Source organism: Oreochromis niloticus, linkage group LG2, assembly GCF_001858045.2.
Source record: "Oreochromis niloticus isolate F11D_XX linkage group LG2, O_niloticus_UMD_NMBU, whole genome shotgun sequence".
NCBI lineage: Eukaryota > Metazoa > Chordata > Actinopteri > Cichliformes > Cichlidae > Oreochromis > Oreochromis niloticus.
The window spans coordinates 620,477-644,606 of record NC_031966.2 but is presented as its reverse complement, the minus strand read 5'-3'; the positions used below and the strand labels follow the sequence as shown (position 1 = coordinate 644,606).

Sequence of the window (24,130 nt, the reverse complement as noted above, 5' to 3'; positions counted from 1 at the left end):
AGATCTGGGTAGTTGGAGTCAGTTGATGACATTAGGAATAATTATTTCTCACTGGATTATCAGAGCTGAAACGATTTACTTGTAGTGGATTTTCACACAGTTCAACTAATCTAACCTCATTTAATGTCTCTGTTTATAGTCTGTATAGTTTATCTCCCCACTAACAAGCTCAAGTTCAAAAAAGCGCCCCTCCGACAGCCAAACCCATCTGTTCTCTAATTGGATTGTTACATTTGTGATTGACATGACATTGACCAATGAGATGAAAGGAAGAAAAATAGGGTCAAAATTCGTACTTGTAACTTGCAGAGTTTCATACGTTTTTTTTTCTGTTTGTTTGTTTTTTGGCTAAGTCCACACACAAATCTTTTTTACAGACACAACAAATTCTTTTTACACATACAAATCCTGATTTACAAGTGCAAAACTGATTTATAAGTACAAAATAATTATGACCACAATTTGTGCCCATAGGTCAGATGCCAGTTCACCTCTTTCTATGTATGTCATCATTTGCTGATACTCACTGACACAAAAAAGTACCTACTTGTACGGTGATGAGTCTAGTGTATTCATGTTCATGCTCACAGATGTCATTTTAGCTTGCTGTTCAAAGTGACGCTCAAATTTCCAAGCACCCCTTGAATGCCTCGTCTTTTTTTAACCCATCACTAGCCAACTCTTCTCATTCCGCTTTGCTCTCTGCTGTGGTAAGTACAATACACTCAGTGCTACACTGTTTTTTTGTGATGGTAAAAATACATTTTTCACATTTAAACTCACATGACAAGTGCTTTTAAAGTTCAACAGAGTTCAAAGAATAAAGAAAGAGATAAAAAGAACGACCTTTTCTGTTATTTATAAAGCTTTATGAGGTTTTACTATTAGCAACAATGCTAACGCTAGCAACAATGCTAACGCTAGCCTTAGCAGTTGTTAACTGTCTAGAAGAGTATTTCTGTGCTATTCATGTGATAGTCATTGGCAGTCAGTGAGACAAAAGTAACAAATGAGCTTTGTTATTGCCAGTGTGGCTCAGTTTTAACAGTAAGAGTGCTAGCGCTAGCGGAAATGCTAATGCTAGTACCAATGCTAATGCTAGCAGCAATGCTAACACTAGTAATAATGCTAACGCTAGCCTTAGCAGTTGTTAACTGTCAAGAAGAGTATTTCTGTGCTATTCGTGTGCTAGCAGCAATGCTAATGCTAGTACCAATGCTAACGCTAGCTGCAGTGTTAACTCTGGCAGCAATGCTAAGGCTAGCAGAAGTCTAACGCTAGCCTTCCATAACGGGAAATCCTTCAGTTAATTTTTGGAATGATAAAATGGCTGCTGTGTCAGTTGGTGTGCTATATTACTCTATGATTAACCTACTGACTGTAAGTTCAGTGTATCATGGCGAGTGATCTTTGTATTTTTGTTAGTCTGATAGTATTGTACAGAAAACTAACATATTATTTCTCTTACACTTTCAGGAACCTGACTGACATCAGTGCTTTGCCTGGTAGGTGTGCACACACTTCAAGAGAAGTCGACCAAAATAAAAACATAATCTGACTAATGTAAACGGTAAAGTGAGGGTTCGAACTGTGTTAGGCCCCTTAAACACAATTTTATAATAAATACACAATTGTGCAGCTTAACAATTGGGCTAAAAAAAAAATTGTACATGTTTGTAGTCTCACTGCATGTGGTTATTTAATGATTAATTTAATCATGAACAATGAGTAATTAAAATGATCAAGAAATGATTTCAATCTAATTTAAAAAATGTTATTGTTAAATCTAATTAAATTTATATTCAAACCGCTGAATTCTAAGTTTGTGTTGACAATCTCATAATTTATTCTTTTAAAAAAATATACAATTGTCCAACTTTTTACACATGGTATCCAAGAACAGTTTAGCTTGAATATTTGTTTCAGTAGTCACAGTTGCTATAAACACATTTGGTTTATACAATTGGCATGTGATATTATTTTAGTCCAATTAATGTATTTTCTTCATATTTTTTTCACAGTGTGCAGAAGAAGAACAAGGATCAGATCTTCTCTCTCACATCCCAACCCCCCATCCCCTCTATCCTCTGTCCTGCTCCACCTGTTGTCTCTTCCTTCTTTCCATCTGTATTTCACTCTGTGGTTTGTTGCTCAGTTGCCAAACCAAAACTCTTATTACGGTTTGATGAGAATTTCCAAGCCGTGTCTCTCCTGCTCTGTCTGTTCTCTCTGCTAAATTTTCTCTCTACCTGTTTTTCACTCTTGGCTTGCTGCTGAAAGTGCCGGGCCATTGAAGCAATAAAGAGTGCATATTTTGCCTCAACCTGAGAACAAACTGAACAAACAAAGAAAACTCTAATTCACGGTTTGATTGTGATTTCCCAGCCGTGTCTCTCCTGCTCTGCCTGTTCTCTCTTCTAAATTTTCTCTCTACCTGTTTTTCATTCTGGGCTTGCTGCTAAATTGTGTCAAGCCAATAAAGAGAGTGCATAATATTCTCTCGACTGAAGAACAAACTGTCAAACAAAGACAACTGTTTCAGAAAAATAAAAAGTGAAATATAAAGACAAAAACATCTCCTGGTGTGTACCACTCTTATTTTATGAACATATTTTCTAAAGACTAAGAGAAACACTTGTGTAAAAATGCCAAGGAAGCAGAAAAAGTCACAAGCTGCAAAACAACGCTGGAAGAAGTTCCATGAGATTCACAGTGTACCAATATGTGAACAAGCCGAGTGTGATTTTCCTCAGTGCTCTACAGAAGACAGTGTGTCTGCAAAGACCAATGCTGACAGTGTTAAACAGGCAGGTCAACATGTTCCTGCACATGTACAACAGGTATCCTATGCTGATGCTGTAAAGAGTGGACTGCAGCATGGATTTAATGAACAACATGAGGTGTCAAGTGCCCCACAGGTGGGTTATGCTGATTTTGTGCAAAGAGGCTGTCACAGTGATGTGGCAGGACCATCTCGTGCAGAAAGAGTGAACCTTGAAAACCAGCCCTCTGTAACACATGTCTGTGCATCTCACAGCCAGGCACATCCTAAATATGGAGACTCCAGAAACAAGCAGTGCACATGTAACTCACTCACATTTCTTGCATTCCTTCATGAGAATGAAAACATGACTACAGCTGACCTTAATCTGGTCTTGGATAAAGGTGATGTGATGTACAAAGAGGCCAAGAAAAGATTTCCTAAAAATATTCATTTGGCAACCGATGAGCTGCCAGACAAAGTTGATGCTCACAGGTCTATGTATCATGTCGACATGACACAGCCTTCCCGGTATGGGACATTTGAAGAACCTCCAGAGGAGGCAGTAGATACCTTTCTCAGCTTAGAAGCAGGACTGAGCTGCCTGTTGTCAGATGTGCAGTATGCCTTATTGATTATGAGTGGACTGTGTATCGCAGTGTTCAGATCCACATCAGGCAAATATGGGTTCTTTGACCCACACTCCAGAACACCCAGTGGTCTTCCTCTACCACTACAGTCACGTAATCGTGGTACAGCTGTGATGCTGAAATTCACACTCCTGAGTGACATGATTAAGAGGCTCCAAGATTCTTATGAAGAGATGGAGATATCACCTTCTTGTAACTATGAGCTGAAGCCTGTGCAGTTTTATAGTATGAGCACAGTTAACCTGAGTGATACCATCACAGACACAGTCTGCAGACCAACAGCTGCCACTGCTGTGGCACCTACTCACTCTGATAAAACTGTTGATGAAGCAAATTCCTCTACTACAAGGAGAAACACAACCACTGAGAACATCCCTTCTCAAATGTCCATTTGTACGCCACTAGTGAAACAACAAGAAACCTACATGGCTCAGTTCAAATCACATGAAGCTCCTGAGAATGAATTTACTAATATACCAACTGAAGAACCATCCAGTGAATTTAATTTCCTTCCATCAAATGATGCTTTTTCATGTCAATCTGATGCTGCAATAAAAAATTGTGCTGCCTTTGATCTTTTTGATACAGTTTTACAAAACATCTGTAAACTGACAAAAGTTAATAAACAGCGAAGGAGAAAAATGAAAAGAAGATTGATGGTATCAGAGAAACCCAAAAATCAGCGAAAGGAAAACCAAAACAGGAAAGAACGACAAAAATATGCTTCAAATAAAGAGTACAGAGAAAAGAAAAAATCTTGCACAAGCAAGGCATATAAAATCGATCCTGAAGTTAGACAGAAACATCAACAATATCTGAAAAGACGTTATTGTGAGAATGCCGAATTCAGAAAGAAACGTCAACAATATATTAAAAGACGCTATTGTGCTGATGCTGAATTTAGACAAAAACAAAAAAGCTATGTCACTAAAAGGTATCAAGAGAGCCCAGAATTCAGAGAGAGACAGAGATCTCGAATGACTCAGCGTTATGAACGTGACAATGCATTCAGAGTGAGACACAGACAACTAATGAAACAACTAATGCGAGACAGGTATCAAAGTAATCAAGCATTTAGGATTATGCACAAAATGAGATGTGCCATGAAAATAAAAAGGAAATACAGATGGGTGAACAGACAAACCCAAGAGAGTGACAACAGTGTGATCAACGAGGCCATATCTGTGTTCAAATCACAAATCAAAGTTGGACCATCATACCCATGTACTGTCTGTTTCAAGGCTTCATTTCCAAACCAAGTGCGACCCTGCACAAGGTCAAATTATGTCAAAAACCCACATGTGGTTGCAACATGTTTGACAGGGAAGTTTGTTCATGTTTGTGATGAAAACTGCAGAAATGAGCAGTGCAATGTACCTGATGAGAGAAAGAGAGAGTGGATTTGTCACACCTGCCACAATCATCTTAAAAATGGATCCATGCCAGCACTTGCTGTTGCCAATAAACTGGAGCTTGCTGATATTCCACCTGAACTGTCTGATCTCAACATACTGGAGAGACATCTCATAGCCAAGTGCATACCATTTGCCAAGATTATTCCTCTTCCCAAAGGCAGGCAGAGAGCAATTAGAGGAAATGTGGTCTGTGTCCCATCAGAGGTACAGGAAACTGTTGAAGCATTGCCTCGATTGAGAATTAATTCTCAGGTGATGAGAGTAAAACTGAAGAGACGCTTGTCTTACAAAGGTCATCAGCTGTTTCAGACTGTAAGCTGGTCTAAACTTGTGCAAGCACTGCATAAACTCAAGCAGATTCATCCACAGTATAAGGATGTGAGCATCAGAGATGATGCTGAGCTGTGTGATCCAACTCTTCCTGATGAAGATGATGAGGAGGAGGATGATGAAAACATGAATGAGGACGATTATGATGAGGCTGATTTAATGGAAATTGACTGCTGTGAGAAAAATGCACTGAGTGAAGCACAAAATAAAAATGAACAGGATATTGACATGTTACCCTGTGATGGTGAACAATCACATGAGCAGATGAGAGATGATTCAGACCAAGCAGATGGACTGACTAATGGTGGTTTTGCACTCGAGTCCTGTTTGCAGCCCCTGATGTGGCTGAGGAGATATTATGTTTCAGTGAAGGAATCTACTCTGTTGCTCCTGCAGAGAGAAACAATCCAATAAGTTTTTTCAAAACACCTAAACTGGAGGCCATGGCCTTCCCTGTGCAGTTTCCTACAGGCCAAAACACACTTGATGAAAGAAGGCTGATCAAAGTATCCCCCAGTGGGTATTTCAAATCAAGACTTTTCTGCATTGATGATCGTTTTGCCAGAGACACAAACTATTTGTTCTTTGCACAGTTTGTGACTGAAATACACTTGGCTACTTCCAGCATGACGATACAGTTAAGGAAGGCAAAGCCTCTGACCAGAGATGGGAGAAAAATAACCTCAGGCATGTTACAAGATAAACATGAGGTGGAGAAACTGGTGAGAAACAAAGACGCAGTGAGATTCATGCAGCCTCTGAGAGGAACCCCAGCCTATTGGGAGAAAACAACAAGAGATCTTTTTGCCATGATCAGACAGTTGGGAACTCCCACGTTCTTTTGCACATTTTCAGCTGCTGAAATGCGCTGGCCTGAAGTGATTGAGGCAATAACAAGGCAGCAAGGTGAACAAGTGAATTTTGAAGGTCTCGACTGGTCAGCAAAGTGTGACATCCTGAGAAGCAATCCTGTCACAACAATGCGCATGTTTGACAAGAGAGTTGAAGCATTATTTAGAGATTTACTCTTATCTCCTGCACAGCCACTTGGCAAAGTCACTGACTACTTTTACAGAGTCGAGTTTCAGCACAGAGGAAGCCCACACATACACTGTCTCCTGTGGGTAGAAGGTGCTCCTGTGTTTGAGGAGGATGATGAGCAAACTGTTGTGGATTTTATAAACAAATACATCACAGCTCAGCTGCCTGATCCACATAAACAACCTGAACTGTACAAGAAAGTAACAGAAGTGCAAAAACACAGTAAGAACCACACAAAGACGTGCTTTAGGAGTTTAAGCTCCGGGTGCCGTTTTGGTTTTCCTAAACCACCCTGCAATGAGACAATGATCACAAGACCAAGTGAGGATGATGAACTGGAGGTAGAAACAGCAAAGAACAAGCTCAGACCACTGAACCAGCTACTGAATGAACCTGAAACTGCTTCCATGAGTTTAGAGCAGCTCTTGGCAAGATGCAAGTTGACGCATGCAGAATATGAGAGATACCTGAATAAAATGAACACAAGGAGTACGATCATACTAAAGCGTGATCCAAAAGACTCTTGGATAAACAGCTATAATCCACATCTGCTTGAAGCCTGGAACAGTAATATCGACATAAGCTTTGTTCTAGATGCTTTCGGCGCTGCAAACTATTTAATGAAATATATATCAAAAAAAGAGGGCGGGCTATCTGAGTACCTGAAAACTGTCATTGAGAACTCCCATAAGGACAGTGTAAATGAGTGCGATGAAATGAGAGCCGTCATGCAGGCATATTCAAAGAAGTGAGAGATCAGTGCGCAGGAGTGTGTTGCTCGTGCATGTGGTCTTCACATGAAGCAATGTTCACGTGCTGTAATATTCATACCAACTGATGATAATCCTGTGAAAATGAGTCGTCCCCTGTCAGTTCTGGACAACACAACACCTGAGTCTTCCAATGTTTGGATGACATCTTTGAATGACAAATACAAAGCGAGACCTGAAACACCAGAGTATGAGGAGATGTGCATGGCAGACTTTGCTGCTACTTGCAGGATTGTCTATGGCCAACAGACAAAAGGTAAAGATGTTTTGCCCCTTCTCAATGAGATGGGATTTGTGCAAAGGCGCAAAAACGATAAGCCTGCTATCATCAGATTTCACCGCTGCTCACAGGAAAAACATCCTGAGCAATATTACGTAAGACTTCTTAAACTGTACCTTCCTCATCGTTCAGACCACGAACTGAAAACGCCATCTTTGCCAACCTATCAGGCTTTCTATGGTGCTGGCTGTGTACAGCTACCAGGTACTGACCGTCTTGAGTACGTGCAACACATTGTCAAAAGAAACAGAGAGAAATATGAGAAAAACAGTGAGGAGATCGAGAGCGCTGTTGAGGAATATGAGCAGAACAGAGGTGTGACTGATGAATGGTGTAATCTGGCACCTGAATCAGATCTCGTAAGGTTGCCACTTGTTGAACAAGAAAGAGAGCGAGACAATGAAAATGAACAGGAAGACGTGCCCGACTACAGCCGTCAGGCTGATGCTTCAACAGAAGTCAGAGCCATCAGGGAACCCCCTGCTATTGATCCCACATTGTTACGTCAGATGTTTCAGAATCTGAATAAGAAGCAAGCCTCCATATTTTATGCAGTTAGAGACTGGTGCATTAAAAGAGTCTGTGCTCTAAATCCGGAGCAGTTTTTCTTTTATATTAATGGTGGTGCTGGAACAGGAAAATCACATCTTATCAAATGCATCTACTCAGAAGCATCTAAGATACTGAGCAAAGTGCCCAGATATGCAGACGACATTGACATATCAAAACCCACTGTCCTTTTAACTGCTTTCACTGGGACTGCAGCATTTAACATTTCTGGAACAACACTGCATTCTCTACTCAAGCTCCCTAGAAGCTTAAAACCTCCCATTCAGGGACTTGGCAATCAGCTGGATGAAGTCAGATCAGAACTTTTGAATGCTGAAATAATCGTCATTGACGAAGTGTCTATGGTGTCAAGACATCTCTTTGCATATGTAGATGCAAGACTCAAACAGATCAAAGGGACTCGGAGACCCTTTGGAGGCATGTCAGTCATTGCTGTTGGAGACTTCTATCAGCTACCCCCAGTGCGACAGTCTAAACCTCTCTGTGTGCACGACCCGTCCGAGATCGACCTGTGGCGGGAGCATTTTCAGATGATCACTCTGACTGAGATTATGCGTCAGAAAGATGATGTTGTCTTTGCTGAGATGCTGAACAGAATCCGTGTGAAAGGAAAGTTGGATGAGCTTTGCGAAGCAGATAGAAATTTGTTGTCACAGGCCATAACTGAATCAGCCCTTTGTCCGACTGATGCGTTGCACATTTTTGCAACTAATAAAGAAGTGGATGCACACAACTCTGCAACACTGGCTCTGCTCCATACTCATATCATTAACATCCATGCAGATGATTACAGAAAGGATCCTAGAACTGGCAGAATGGCACTTCAAGACAGACCATTCAAAGGAGGTAAAAATGAGTTACCAGACACACTGAAAGTTGCAGAAGGAGCTCGTGTCATGCTCACCAGAAACATTGACATACAAAATGGTTTGGTTAATGGAGCTTTTGGAAAATTACTTCGAGTAATTTACTCTGAAAATGACCAACATATCATCAAGCTTGGACTTAAAATGGATTATGAGACATCTGGAAAGAATAACCGCACACCAGCAGACGGCATGGTGTACATTGAGAGAGCAGAGGAGAATCTAAAGCAGAAAGGAGTGGTACGAAGACAGTTCCCAGTGAAGCTGGCCTTTGCATGTACAATACATAAGGTACAGGGTATGACAACCACATCAGCTGTTGTCTCTCTTAAGAGCATTTTGAGCCCGGCATGGCCTACGTAGCTGTCAGTAGAGTGACGTCTCTCAGTGGACTGTATCTTCTTGATATGGAGGAGAAAAAAATATTCACCAACCCAGAAATCACTGCAGCGCTTGAGAACATGAGACAAGCCAACCTTGATGACATGATGCCTCTTCTACATGTGAGACAAACACTGAGCAGGTCAGACGTTTTCACCATTGTTCATCATAACACAGAGGGACTGCCAGCTCACATTAATGACATCAAGAGTCACCATGAATTGTGTCTAGCAGATGTTTTGTGCCTAACAGAAACACACCTGCGGGGCTCTTTTGTCGCAGAGAGTCTCCACTTGGAAAATTATAATTTGTTCAAACGCAACAGACACCTGTCCTACACAAACTTTCCCCAGATGGCAAACAGAAGTGGTGGTGGTGTTGCTGTTTATGTGAAAAGTGACATTCAAGTGCATGAAAAACAGTACATCCATAATGTAACTGACCTTGAATTTCTGGCTTTAAAGGTTGAAGCACCAGTCAGTGCACTGATTGCAGTTGTATACAGACCTCCAGACTACACTCTGAGGCCATTCCTGAAAAACCTGGTAAGCCTATTAGACTCATTAGAGATCATGGACTGTCATCCCATCATAGTTTGTGGTGATTTTAATGAGAATGTTTTATCCAGTGTAAACAAACCAATCCTGGAGCTGTTTGAGTCTAGGGGATACGCACAGGTCATCACTGCCCCTACCACAGAGAAGAACACACTGCTTGACCTTATTTTCATTTCTCAGCCAGAGCGATGTCTCCATTCTGGAGTCATGAAGACCTACCATAGTTACCATGACCCTGTATACTGTGTATTGTCTTGTGATGATTCATGATCTAGATCTGTGAATACAGTAAGTAATTTTTATATTTCTGAATGACTTAAGAAAGTAGAGCGATATTTAAAAATTGACTTAAGAAAAAACGCCCTGCATTGCAGTATAATGTTTGAATTCTTTTACATAAAATACAATTAAATGAATTAAGTAATGATATCAGTAAAATATGACAATTTTATTTATTACAGAAAATCTAACAATCACCTACAGTAATCTATGAATGTCAGAAAAATCAAATATACCAGTTTAAAACGAACAGTGTAGGCATATCCTCTCTGCAGCCAGGCTTCAAAATCCTGCCAGGCTGCCCCAGTCTCACTGTGGCTGGGAGGGAGGGAGGGTGGACCAGAGGATTGCCCACACAACACAACACAACAAATGTTCAACAGCTTCTTCCTTGTTTCTGAGAGAACAACACAGACTAACGGTTGCTTTTTTTTAAAAAAGAAAAAAAAAAGAAAAAAAGAAAAAGAAAAACCTAATTACAGCAATAATGACAGTTAAGCCAGTTTATCTGTGCCTCTATTTTGAAATAATATTTACAAAATGTTATTGATTTCAGTTTGTTATAATCTTTAAACTTTTTCAAAAGTATATGATTATATTTTTGGACAAATCTTTTGATGAAACATACATTTTTATGAGCTTTTATCATGTTTCAGTACTACATTTTATCATATCGATAGAAACAGCTGTTCACCCATGTTCTAAGAAACCAACACAAACCAAAACAGTTTAAAGGTTCAGGATTGTGGTTTTAAAATTTAATTTTTCATGTATTTCATATGTTGCTTATTATTTTTATTTAGTTATTTAATTTAGTTATCGTTCTTTATTCTACTCTGAAGTGTTTAACAAAACCAGAAACTAAAGTTGAACAGACACGTGACAGGATCAGATTATTAACACCTTAAAACATTGCAAACATCTCTTTTTAAAATGATTTTTATTCTATTTTGAAAAAAACATTTGTTGATTTAATTTAAGTCCTTTTCGGAAACGAGCTGTAAAATACGACCTAAGATTTTTATGTTATTTTTTATGACATACAAAACAAATTGATGTATGTAACACTATTAAACATAATATAAAAACAGTTATCAGCCAGTGCATTTATCAGGGTTGGTCTGGGTCTGGGTTGATAAATGCACTGGCTGATAACTGCACATTTCTGGCCAGAAATGTTTCAGCAGTGTTACATATGTACTACATATGTTACACTTGCTTTCTGTTACCAGCTGATACCCTACATTTGTATAGACATTGGATGGTGTGAGGCTGGGGAGTTGAGTGTAGTGGGTAGGTGGGAGTTGAGTGGGGGGGTGCGGTGGGAGGTTGTTAGGTTTCTTTTTTCTTTTTCTTTTTTTTAAAGAGAGACAGTTCTGTGTCTTCTCCAAGCTTCACATGTAAAATCCAACAGTGTGAAGCACATAGCAGCCAGAAACTGTAATGCCACAGATCAGAGAGGCTTCATCATCACCATCTTCATCGCTGTACGATCCGAGCGTGAGACTTCACATCTGGAGCACAGGAGAAATTCTGTGATAAGTCTTCCTTCTAGCTTGTCCCACAAGCAGTCGGTGAGATTTACTCACAACAAAAAGGGTTAATGACATTATTTTCATGAAAACATGTATTAATTCTTTGTAAAGTGTTTAAATTGTGTTTTCACTTGACCTTAGGAGTGTTATTTGAGTGTATTTTAATGTCTGTACTCAGGTGTTTCCCTCTGTGATCCATCCCTTCAGAGCTGAGACACTCAGGACTGAACAGACTGCACAGTTTCTGTGACTGAGCCTCCAAAACACCTTCTTTGAAACCACACATGATAGAAGGGCTTTATATTTGCAGCAGCACTACTACAGGTATTCAGTTTATTACAGGATGTGTTTGTTTCTTAGGACCAGCTCTAAGTGCACACTACCTAACATATACACCTTTCTGTTCATTACAAACCAACTACTCTGGATCATATGGCCAGTTGGGAGGAATGTTGCTGCAGGAAACATCCCTGGAGATCACCACCATTGTCAGACTGACTTTGCCTCCTCTGTGCAGTGTCAAGATCCTCCCTAAATGAGTGTGTAAGTTAACATTTTCATCATTTTATTCCCTTTGACAAGACAAGTATCACTGATATTTACATTTACAACTACATATGTTCCTGTTTTCTGCTCTTCTTTTAAAGTCCTCAGCTATCCTGCTTCTGTGCTGCGTGCCACACATCAAACACTGGCCGGATGACAGGGAGGATCCACTCTGAAGTCACTGGACATGATGAGGATCATATGGGACTTTATAGTTTCACAGAAACGTTGTGCTCTTTGATTACAGGTTTTAAATGGACATAATGACGGCCTCTCTCTGATTAACAGGCTAAAGGATTGTTTTCATTGTTAGTGCTCTGCACAGTGTATGGTTATTTAATATTTCATCACAGAGCAACCTTATTTATTTAACATATTTTATTTTGTTTTAATGTTGAATTAACTGTGGGGATTTTTTTAAGTGGACACTTGGGATGTCATATGACCAGAAATGTGGTAACTGGAATTCAACAGTATGGAAAAAAAAATCTGCTAAGAACGAAACAGACGAAAAAACCCCAAGAGAACTCAAATTCATTCCATGTAATCCAATCTAAAACATTTTAAACTGCTGAACGGCAACACAAACAGTGTTAAAAAAACAGTGTTAACAGAATGATTTGATGAGTTTGTACCAAATTTCAGGTCACATGGCACACCTAGTGTGTAGTGTGGGGTATCGGCTGGTAAGTATAGGTTTTTTCATATTTGTGTCCTTAGAGTTCAGATAGATAATGCCTTGTGTATAATAATTAGTCATAACCACAACTCAAAGTCAGGGACTAACTAAATTTGGGACTTTGTGTCTGAGCCCAGGTTAAAACACTGTGTAAAAAAGCATTTAGTGGCATGGCTGAACAATGCTGTAAACTAATGATACTTATTTATCCATGTTCACAAAAAGGACTAATGTGTTCATTTGATTATTTGCATGTGTTAAACTGTGTCACCACCTTAGGCTTTCGTTTGAGTTCACTCAAAAATCTCTATACAGTTCTCTTTTACCACTGTGTGGACTCTGTTTACATTAAAACACAAAAAAGAATGAGTAATAAAAAGATGTGTAGACAGATCAGAAGATTAAGTAGACCGATAGAAACAGCTGTTCAGCCATGTTCTAAGAAACCAACACAATTTAAAGGTTCAGGATTGTGGTTTTAAAAGTTGAATTTTCATGTATTTCATATGTTGCTTATTATTTTCATTTAGTTATTTAATTTAGTTATTTTTATTTATTCTACTGTGAAGTGTTTAACAAAAAAAGCTACTTTAATTTCAATTTTATTGTTTATTATTTTGTAATTTGTTCTTTAAGAATGGAGTCTGTGCCAAAAACTAAAGTTGAACAGATACATGACAGGATCAGATTATTAACACCTTAAAACATTGCAAACGTCTCTTTTTTTTCAAAATGATTTTTATTCTATTTTGAAAAAAAAAAACATTTGTTGAATTAATTTAAGTTCTTTTCAGAAAGAATCTGTAAAATATGACTTAAGATTTTTATGTTATTTTCTATGACATACAAAACAAATTGATGTATCTAATACCATTAAACATGATATACACATGTGTATATGTCTGAAAAACATTATGCTGTATATTAAAGCTTGTATTTTCTACAGAATGTTTGTTCATCTTTTCAGTTCAATTCAACAAATTTGTTTTTACATTTATTTTTATTATTTTTTTATGAATTAGAGATTTATAATACATAATTCCACTCTTTAAGTGATTAGAAGAATATGAACTTTTGTTATTCATTCAGAGGTTTTCTGACTCTAAATTTTCTTTTGTCATTACTTAGGTTTTTCTAATTTACATTTTAAACATGTTCAGCTATTTTCCAACTTCTTCTGTGTGAACGTCAGCTTTCAAAATTTCTGCACTTTTGTTTTCAGGTTAAAAATTCTGTATTTTCCAGCTCATTCAACATTTTTATCTTAAAATTCAGCAATTAATTCATTTCAGTGCATACATTCAGATTCAAGCATTCACACTGCAGTTTCTTCAGAAAATGCACTTTCTAGTTAGTGTGAATGCTTGTAAAAGCATTCACAGTATTGTCTTCTGTTCTTTATTGTGTGGATGCTTTAAGGCATCCACACTATTGTTTTCCTGTTTCTCTTTATTCTTTATTATTGTGTGGATGCTTTAGGCATCCACACTATTGAGTTCCTGTTTCTCTTTATTCTTTATTATTGTGTGGATGCCCTAAAGGGCTTCCACACTATTGAGTTCCTGTTTCTCTTATTCTTTATACTTATTCTTCAAGTTGCTCCGTTCTTTGCGCTTAACTAGTACTTCAGTTTCAGCCGATTTTCTCCGTTCAAACTCTAAACTGTTCTGCTCTTTCTGCTAATTCCTGCTATGACTTTTGGTGTTTATTACTGTTATACTTTTTAAAATATTACACTTTTTTCCTTTAATTTGTCCCATTGAAATGAATGGGAAACTTCCACAATTTTGTGCAATTAACTCAGAGTGAGTGCTGGTCGTTCTGAATTTTCTCTTCATGTCTAAACAACTTCTTGCTACTCACTCAATTTCCACTCAATCCCCACAAATTATACATCAAAACGTAGGTATTTTTGCTGGCTTTCAGACAATGTCACTATCTGTATTGTGAGGTTTACCGTTTTTTCGCAATTTGCCTCGGAGTGACACAAGGTCTGACAAGTCCCCATTCAAAGTCTATGGGGAGGTTTTGAAATTCAGAGCTGAAATTCTGAAACGGGAGGCATTTTCAAATCGCCATATCTCTTTAACAAAGCAAAGTTAGGACATGAGGCTTGTGCCAATATATCTTCAGACACTGCTGACACTCACAGTGGAAGCAGTTTTTACAATTATCTTACCGTTGAGCAATGAATTACGTTTGTTTGAGGGGTAGAAATCTGTCCTCCTCTCAGTTTTCAAACTCCGAAAATGAAGCCGTTTCTTCTCTCGTCATATCTCCGCAACGGAGGTAGAACGAGCTATGAAAATCGCAGTCAAAATACACCAAAGTCCGCTGATTCACCCAGTACAAGAATTATGCTGCTAGCCCTCCTAGTTTTTGAGTTACACGACGTTTTGTAACTCCAAAAAACGGCGTTTTTCGCCTCTCACGCGATCTATTTTCTGACTGCCCAAGTATCTGTCTTTCAGACCGCCGCCCCTTTCCAGGTGGCGCAATCAGTAATGACACGGCTCTGCAGCTCAAAGGTCGTGGGTTCAATCCCACCTTGCTCCACGTTTTTTTTTTTTTCACTACAAATTTATACACTATCACAGACCTGTAATTTATATTGCTAATTTATTACATTCTGCAAAGTTTTATGATTTTAGCAGCTTTTCTAATATGGACCTCAGATTCTTGTTAACGCTCCATGGCAGAAACAAGTACACAGCCTGATGAAGCAGACTGAGGCAGTACCTCTGATTGGTGAATTGAGCAGAACCAGGTTGTTCTTTCATTTCATTTCTTTATTTATTCACACATGGTTCAACAGTGTTTCTTTTTCTACATACAGAACCTTCTGCCTCTTTTCAGCAGAATTCTGCTCATTCACCTCATCTCTTGTGTTGGAGTGCCCTCTCGTGGCGCCTTTTGGGTAGTGCCTTAGTAAACGTGAACACTGCAAAGAAGTGGTATCAGACTGGTTTGTAGTGGAGGAATTTGTTGCCAGTTTCTTTCATCTTTAATCCTATTCATGTTGTAATGTAGTAGTACCACAATATGGCAGAAACACTATGTTTTGGCACAAATACTTTGATTTGGTATACTTTAGCTTCTTCACCCTTTTCAGCAAAATTTTCATTTTTTTCACCCCTTTTCAGCACAAATTCCAGCTTTTTGGCTGTTTTCAGAAAAACAAAACTCTTTTCAGCAGAAACTCTGCTGATTCATCTCTTTTCAGCGCAACTTATTGCTTCTTTACCTCTTTCTGCAGAAATTCTGCTGATTCACTCTTTTCTGCAAATTTCAGCTTTTCACCCAAATCTTAGTATTTCAGCACAAATCTCAGCTGTTTTAGAAAAAAACTCTTGAGCAGAAATTCTGCTGATTCATCTCTTTTCAGCGCAACTTTTGCTTCTTACTCTTTTTAGAGAAATTCTGCTGATTCACCTCTTCTGCAAAGTTTTCAGCCCTTTCACCTCTTATCAGCACAAATCTCAGCTGTTTTCAGAAAAAAACTCTTTTGAGCATAAATTCTGCTGATTCATCTCTTTTCAGCGCAACTTATTGCTTCTTTACCTCTTTTCTGCAGAAATTCTGCTGATTCACCTCTTTTCTGCAAAATTTTCAGCCTTTTCACTTCTTCTCAGCACAATTCTCAGCAGCTTCTGCTCATTTAGCAAAATTGCCCCTTTCTCCATCTCTTGTTTTTGCGAGAATGAGTTTGGTTCAGTGAGATGAGCAGCTGCCTTGAGACCAGAACGGCCAGGTTCAAATCCCAGTCATGGCAAAACCTGTTTTCAGTTTCTCTTTTGTTCTTTTGTTCTACCTCTTTTCTGCAGATATTCTGCTGATTTATCTCTTTTCTGCAAACTTTTCAGCCTTTTTGCCTCTTCTCAGCACAAAAAATGAGCAGCTTCTGCTCATTTTAGCAGAATTGTCAGTCTCTCCTCCTCTTTTTTGAGAGAATGAGTTTAGCTCAGTGAGATGAGTAGCTGCCTTGAGTCCAGGAGGGCCAGGTTCGAATCCTGCTCAGCGCAAAACTTTTTTTTTCACCACCATACAACTTTTTGCAACTTTCAGCTTTTTCAGCTTTTCAGCAGACAGCTTCAGCGTTAAGGCATCCACACAGCATTTTCGCAGGAAATGCAAACTTTTTCTAGTTATTCTTCAAGTTGCTTCCGTACGTTTTTTGCCGTCTTCTACTGTCAGTTTCAGCCGATTTTCTCCGTTCAAACTCTATACTGTTCTGCTCTTTCTGCTAATGTTTGCTATGACTTTTGGTGTTTATTACTCTTATACTTTTTAAAATATTACACTTTTTTCCTTTAATTTGTCCCATTGAAATGAATGGAAAACTTCCACAATTCTGCTAAAACTTGATTGTTTTTGAAACTTAACTACTTTGTCATACTTTCACCTAGAAACTCCATTCAAACTTTAAATGTTCTCAGACTATTGGGCTATTCCTGTCTGATTCAGCTTTTTCAGATCTTCTACCGTTTTAATTTTATACCTCTTTAAGTTTTCAGTTGCAAAATTGTGATTTTTCAGAAAATACATGCGTTGCTATGGTTGCTATGCAATTAACTCAGAGTGTGCACTCGTCCTTTCTGAATTTTCTCTTCATGTCTGAACAACTTCTTGCTACTCGCTGAATTTCCACTCAACCCCACAAATTATACATCAAAACGTAGGTATTTTTGTTGGCTTTCAGAAATGTCACTATCCTGCTATTGTTGTGGGACTTACAGAGTTTTTGCAAATCTCCTCAGAGTAACATAAAGTCTCAAAACTCTCCATAGAAAGTCAATGGAGAGTTTCTTCAAAATCAGCGCTGGATTTCTCTAATGAGAGGCATTTTCAAATCGTCATATCTCCTTAACGAAACAAAGTTGAGACATGACGCTTGTGCCAATATATCTTCAGACGTCACTGATGCTCACAATTCAAGAATTTTTTCCTCACCTATTACCGTTTGGCCATGAATTACACTTGTTTGAGGATAGGAAATTTGTCCCTCGCTCAGATTTCTTCAGATTTCAAACTCTGGAAATGAGGCACTTTTTTCTCTCATCATATCTTTTTGATGGATTTCCACAGAGACCTGAAAATTCCCATGACTGTTCACCAAAGCCTGCTGTTTCTTACGATGAAAGAATGATTTTGATGCTCCATATAGATTTAGAGTTACAAAACATTGTTTGAGTGCAAGTCAAGGCAGTTTTGCTTTGCCTCTACTCAGTTACAGTGTATTACAAGTCAAAATATAAATTATTAAAGATATATATCTCTGATTTATGAAGACCTGCAGATTCCCCCATCTCTTCTGAACAAATCGGTGTCAGAATGAGCGTTCTAGCCCCTACGGTTAGGAAATTATGGCCATTTGTTCGAGGGGAATCCTGAATGTGAGAAATACACTGCAGAAAACTCACACCTCTCTCTGTGTCTGTGTGTGTAAGTGCTGATTACAGCAGGTGCAGCCAATTTAGCTGACCTAGATATACCAAACCCAGACTCTCAACAGCCTCTGCACACTTTGCTCTCTGTGTATGTGTGTGTGTATATCAATATTTCTCCCATGTTAAAGTATTACTCCTCCATAATAGTATTTGTGCTAAATCAAAGTACTTCTACTACATCTTAGTACTTCTGCTCAATCATAGTATTTCTGCTAAATCATACTATTTTTGAAAAATCATGGTATTTGTGCCAAATCATGGTTTGGGGGCAGAACCATAATATTTATTTTATGTTATGAGATTACTACTAAGTGCAGGAATGTCTGTTATGTTATAGTTTATGTGCTGAATATAGTATATCTGCCAAATCATAGTATTTATCCCAAATCATAGTATTTATGCAAAATTACAGTATTTCTGCTAAAAAGCAGAAATAGTACCTTTTAGCAGAAATTTCTGTGAAAAGATATTATTTATGTTAAAACATACTATTTCTGCTAAATCATAGTATTTCTGCCAAATCATAGTATTTGTACTTATTCATAGTACTTGTGCCAAATCATAGTATTTGTACCCAATCATAGTATTTCTGCAATATGATCGTATTTGTGCCAAATCATGGTATCTTTTTGCCAAATCATGGTATTTGTGCCAAATCATGTTATTTGTGGCCAGTTAAAATTTCTGTTATATTAGTGTTACTACTAAGTCATAGAATTTCTGTTATGTTATAGTATATCTGCTGATTATGGTATATGTGCCAAATAATAGTATTTATAGCAAATAATAGTATTACTGCCCAAACATAGTATTTCTTGTAGTATTTGTAGTAGTAGTTGTTGTAGTATTTGTGCAAAAACATAGAATTTCTGCAAAATCATAGTTTTTCTGCTATTTCATAGTGTTTGAGTGAAATTACAGTGTTTCTGCAAAAACATTGTATTTCTGCTAAATCATAGTATTTCTGTTATCTTAAAGTACTTGCACTCAATTATAGTATTTGTGCCAAAGTGTAGTATTTCTGCCAAATCATATTATCTCTGCTAAATCATAGTGTCTGCCAAATCATAATATTTGTGCCTAAACGCAGCATTTGGACCAAAACATAGTATTGCTGCTATATCATAGTATTTGATCCAAATCATAGTATATGTCCTAAAACATAGTATTTCTGCCAAATCATACTATTTGTCCTAAAGCATAGCATTTCAACAAAATCACAGTATTTCTGCTATGTTATAGTATTTGTGCTTGTAGAAAAACCTGTGTTATTATGAGCTACATTACCCAGCAGCCTCTGAGCAGTGAGGGAATTCATGGGACTTCTGAGCTAGATGGTCTTCCTTCGTTCCTGGGCTAACGATTGAGGAGAGAGCTGCTGGGAAGGGGAGCAAATAGCCCATCCTGTATTTGTTGGGGATGGTGTGTGTCACATAAACGTGAGTTAATGTTCCATGCTTAAGATGTTTACCCTGCTACTTGTGTGTATTGGTTTTAGTTACCTTTAGCGTATGTGCTAGTTAGAGATAGCTATGGCAGCACAATTATTTGATTGTTTTGGGCTTGTTCCTGCTTTGTTTGTTCCCCCTGCAAATTTATGTGAATTTGTACACTGTAATATCGCTGTATTACGTAGTGGCTAAGTAGGAGGCTGACTGTTACTAAGTGCATCAGTGTACATAGGTCATCTCTTGTGTTGGAGTGCCCTCTTGTGGCACCTTTTGGGTAGTGCCTTAGTAAACGTGAACACTGCAAAGAAGTGGTATCAGACTGGTTTGTAGTGGAGGAATTTGTTGCCAGTTTCTTTCATCTTTAATCCGTATTCATGTTGTAATGTAGTAACTTTTGTGGCGCAAATACCACAATATGGCAGAAATACCATGTTTTGGCACAAATACTTTGATTTGGTATACTTTAGCTTCTTCACCCCTTTTCAGCAAAATTTTCATTTTTTTCACCCCTTTTCAGCACAAATTCCAGCTTTTTCACGTGTTTTCAACAGAAATCTCTTTTATTTCTGATTGCTGATGTCTTTGTTTTTCAGCCGCCCGCCCCCTTTCCAGGTGGCGCAATCAGTAATGACACGGCTCTGCAGCTCAATGGTCGTGGGTTCAATCCCACCTTGGTCAACATTTTTTTTTCACTACAAATTTATACACTTTCACAGACCTGTAATTTATATTGCTAATTTTTTTCACTACAAATGAGTAGTGCAAAAACATACTATGTCTGCAACATCACAGTATATCTGTTATGTTATAGTATTACTACTAAATCACATTATTTCTGCCAATTCAAGGAGGCTGACTTTTTGCAACTTTTCATCTTTTTCAGCTTTTCAGCATACAGCTTCAGCGTCAAGGCATCCACACAGCATTTTCGCAGGAAATGCAAATTTTTCTAGTTATTCTTCAAGTTGCTTCCGTACGTTTTTTGCTGTTTAACTACTTCAACAATTTTTGTGCTATTTTCACCGTTCAAATTTTAAACTATTCTGCTATTTCTGCTAAAGTGTGCTATGACTTTTGCTATTTTTTGCTGTTATACTTTTTAAAATATTAAGCTTTTTATGCAATTTTTTGTCCCATTGAAATGAATGGAAAACTTCCAAAATTCTGCTAAAACTTGCTGGTTTTTGAAACTTAACTACTTTTTCATACTTTCACCTAGAACAGCCATTCAAACTTTAAAATGTTCACAAATTTTTCTGCTATTCTTGAATGACTCAGCTTTTTCATATCTGTTACCATTTTCATCTTATCCCTCTTTAAGTTTTGAGTTTCATCTTTGTGATTTTTCACAAAATACATGCGTTGTTATGGTTGCTATGCAGTTGGTTCTAAGTGAGCCACTGTATCTTTGGCAATTTTCTCTTCATGTCCGAACAACTTCTTGCTACTCGCTCAATTTTCACTTAACCCACACAAATTATACATCAAAACGTAGGTATTTTTGCTGGCTTTCAGAAAATGTTACGATCATTGTTGTGAGATTTATAGAATTTTGGCAAATCCCCTCAGACCAACAGAAAGTCAGAAAACTCTCCATAGAAAGTCAATGGAGAGTTTGTTCAAAATCATCGCTTGATTTCTCTAATGAGAGGCATATTCGAATCGTCATATCTCCTTAACGAAGCGAAGTTAAAACATGAGGCTTGTCCCCGTATATCTTCAGACACTCCTGACGCTCACAATTCAAGAATTTTTTTTCTCACCTAATACCGTTCTGAAATGAGTTAGACTTGTTTGAGGGTAGGAAATTCGTCCTTTGCTCAGATTTCTTCAGATTTCAAACTCTGGAAATGAACAACTTTTTTCTCTTGTCATATCTTTTTTTTGGATTTCCACAGAGACCTGAAAATTTCCATGACTGTTCACCAAAGTCTGCTGTCTCTTACGGTGAAAGAATGATATCGATACTCCAAATAGATTTTGAGTTAGAAAGCGTTGTTTGAGGGCAAGTCAAGGCAGTTTTTGCTTCGCCTCTACTCAGTTATGGTGCATTACAAGTCAAATATCTTTAATAATTCATATTTTAATGATAAATTGTCAACACCTGAAGATTCCCCCATCTCTTCTGAACAAAACGGTGTAAGAATGACCGTTCTAGCCCCTACGGTTAGGAAATTATGGCCATTTGTTTGAGAGGAATCCTCACTATGAGAAATACACTGCAGAAATCCTGTCTCTCTCTGTGCTGTGTGTGTAAAAACGGCTGCACCTGTTTTGGCGGGAAAAAGTACACAGCCTCTCTGATTGGTGGATTCAAATTTAGCAGCTCCCAGGCTGCTTGACTGACCTAGAAACTTGCTCCTCTCTCCCTGTGTGTGTGTGTGTGTGTGTGTGTGTGAGACAGAGAGAGAGAGAAAGAGAGGGCGAGAGAGAGTTTTTATGGGAGCATCTTATTCTATGGTTTAAATTCAATATATTTAGACTGGTTGACTGAATTGGATCTTGTGTGTGTGTGTGTGTGTGTGTGTGTGTGTGTGTGTGTGACAGAGAGAGAGAGGGAGAGAGAGAGAGAGAGAGAGAGAGAGAGAAAGCCTTTTTATGGGATGATCTCATTGTAAGATTCAAATTCAATATATTTAGACTGGTTGACTGAATTGGATCTTGTGTGTGTGTGTGTGTGTGTGTGTGTGTGAGAGAGACAGAGAGAGGGAGAGAGAGAGAGAGAGAGTGAGCCTTTTTATGGGATGATCTCATTGTAAGATTTAAATTCAATATATTTAGACTGGTTGACTGAATTGGATCGTGTGTGTGTGTGTGTGTGTGTGTGTGTGTGACAGAGAGAGAGAGAGAGAGAGAGAGAGAGAGAAAGCCTTTTTATGGGATGATCTCATTGTAAGATTCAAATTCAATATATTTAGACTGGTTGACTGAATTGGATCTTGTGTGTGTGTGTGTGTGTGTGTGTGTGATTTAAATTCAATATATTTAGACTGGTTGACTGAATTTGATCCTGTGTGTGTCTGTCTGTGCATGTGTGTTACCATATGTGTCCATATTTGTGGTTGTGTGACGGTTATACTTTTTTTTGCTGTTTTTTTTTCATTTAACAATTACATTTGAGGGACCCTTAGCATGTTCAGGATTTTTTCAGCTGTCCATTTTGCTTTTCCAATTTTTCTATTTAGGTTATTACTATTGTGCTAAGTCATAGCATTTCTGCTGCTTTCCAGTATTTGTGCTAAATACAGCATTTCTGCTAAATCATACTATTTCTTCTATTTCATCAGATTTGTGCTAAATATAGTGTTTCTGCTACAAAATAGTATTTCTGCCAAATATAGTATTTTTGATTAATTATAATTTTTCTACCAAATCATAGTACAGTTTTACTGCTTTTTATATGGCTTCTAAGACAACCAATCATATCCGAGGGCTTGCACATTCAAATTTGCATATTGTTGCCTTCATGGCTTCCCAGCCAGCCAATCATATCTTAGGCCTTGCACATTCAAATTTGCATATTGGGGCAATCATGGCTTCTAAGACAACCAATCATCTATGTCATATATCTATGATATTTCATATTTTTATTTTAAATGGTCAACATTTCAAGATTCTCCCATGTCTTCTGAACACAACGGTCTAAGAATGACCGTTTTAGCCCCTACGGTTAGGAATTTATGGCTGTTTGTTTGAGAGGAATCCTCACTATGAGAAATAGACTGCAAAAATCCTGTCTCTCTCTGTGCTGAGTGTGTAAAAACGGCTGCACCTGTTTTGGCGGGAAAAAGTACACAGCCTCTCTGATTGGTGGATTCAAATTTAGCAGCTCCCAGGCTGCTTGACTGACCTAGAAACTTGCTTGTCTCTCCCTATGTGTGTGTGTGTGTGTGTGTGTGTGTGTGTGTGTGTGTGTGTGTGACAGAGAGAGAGAGAAAGGGAGGGCGAGAGAGAGTTTTTATGGGAGCATCTTATTATATGATTTAAATTCAATATATTTAGACTGGTTGACTGAATTTGATCCTGTGTGTGTCTCTGTGCATGTGTGTTTCCATATGTGTCCATATTTGTGATTGTGTCACTGTTATACTTTTTTTGCTGATTTTTTTCATTTAACAATTACATTTGAGGGACCCTTAGCATGTTCAGGATTCTTTCAGCTGTCCATTTTGCTTTTCCAATTTTTCTATTTAAGTTATTACTATTGTGCTGAATCATAGCATTTCTGCTGCTTTTCAGTATTTGTGCTAAATACAGCATTTCTGCAAAATCATACTATGTCTGCTATTTTATGAGATTTGTGCTAAATACAGCATTTCTGCTAAATCATGCTCTTTCTGCTATTTCATAAGATTTGTGCTAAATATAGTGTTTCTGCTATTTCTGCCAAATTTATTATTTTTGATTAATTAGGGTTTTTCTACCAAATCATAGTACAGTTTTACTGCTTTTTATAGGATTTTTAGAGGATATTTATATTGCTTAATATAGTATTTCTGCTTTTTACAGGATTTGTGCTTAATATAGTTTTTCTAAAAAATGTAGTATTTATGCTTAATCATACTATTTGTA

At 37.9% G+C, this 24,130-nt stretch overlaps 2 protein-coding genes across 4 annotated transcripts; both read left to right on the top strand.

The window, feature by feature from the left end:
* Positions 1 to 700: 700 nt before the first annotated feature.
* LOC102077700 (uncharacterized) lies at positions 701 to 8,604 on the top strand. The gene is made up of 8 exons (XM_025899144.1): positions 701 to 710; positions 1,477 to 1,505; positions 2,022 to 4,028; positions 5,196 to 5,331; positions 7,071 to 7,223; positions 7,380 to 7,562; positions 8,190 to 8,430; positions 8,601 to 8,604. The coding sequence occupies exons 3-8, from the start codon at positions 2,646 to 2,648 to the stop codon at positions 8,602 to 8,604; spliced, it is 2,100 nt and encodes a 699-aa protein (XP_025754929.1). The 5' UTR covers positions 701 to 710; positions 1,477 to 1,505; positions 2,022 to 2,645.
* A 422-nt stretch (positions 8,605 to 9,026) lies between these two features.
* Positions 9,027 to 11,891, top strand: LOC109203116 (uncharacterized). Of its 3 annotated transcripts, none has more exons than XM_019362160.2 (2): positions 9,027 to 9,609; positions 11,643 to 11,891. In XM_019362160.2, exons 1-2 carry the CDS (start codon positions 9,034 to 9,036, stop codon positions 11,646 to 11,648), a joined length of 582 nt encoding a protein of 193 aa, XP_019217705.1. In that variant the 5' UTR covers positions 9,027 to 9,033; the 3' UTR covers positions 11,649 to 11,891. The 3 variants fall into 3 exon arrangements, 2 of the variants coding, with proteins under 2 accessions (XP_019217705.1, XP_019217704.1); XM_019362159.2 differs by lacking the exon at positions 11,643 to 11,891 and adding an exon at positions 9,729 to 9,869; XR_002063052.2 differs by lacking the exon at positions 9,027 to 9,609 and adding an exon at positions 11,031 to 11,474.
* Positions 11,892 to 24,130: the final 12,239 nt, after the last annotated feature.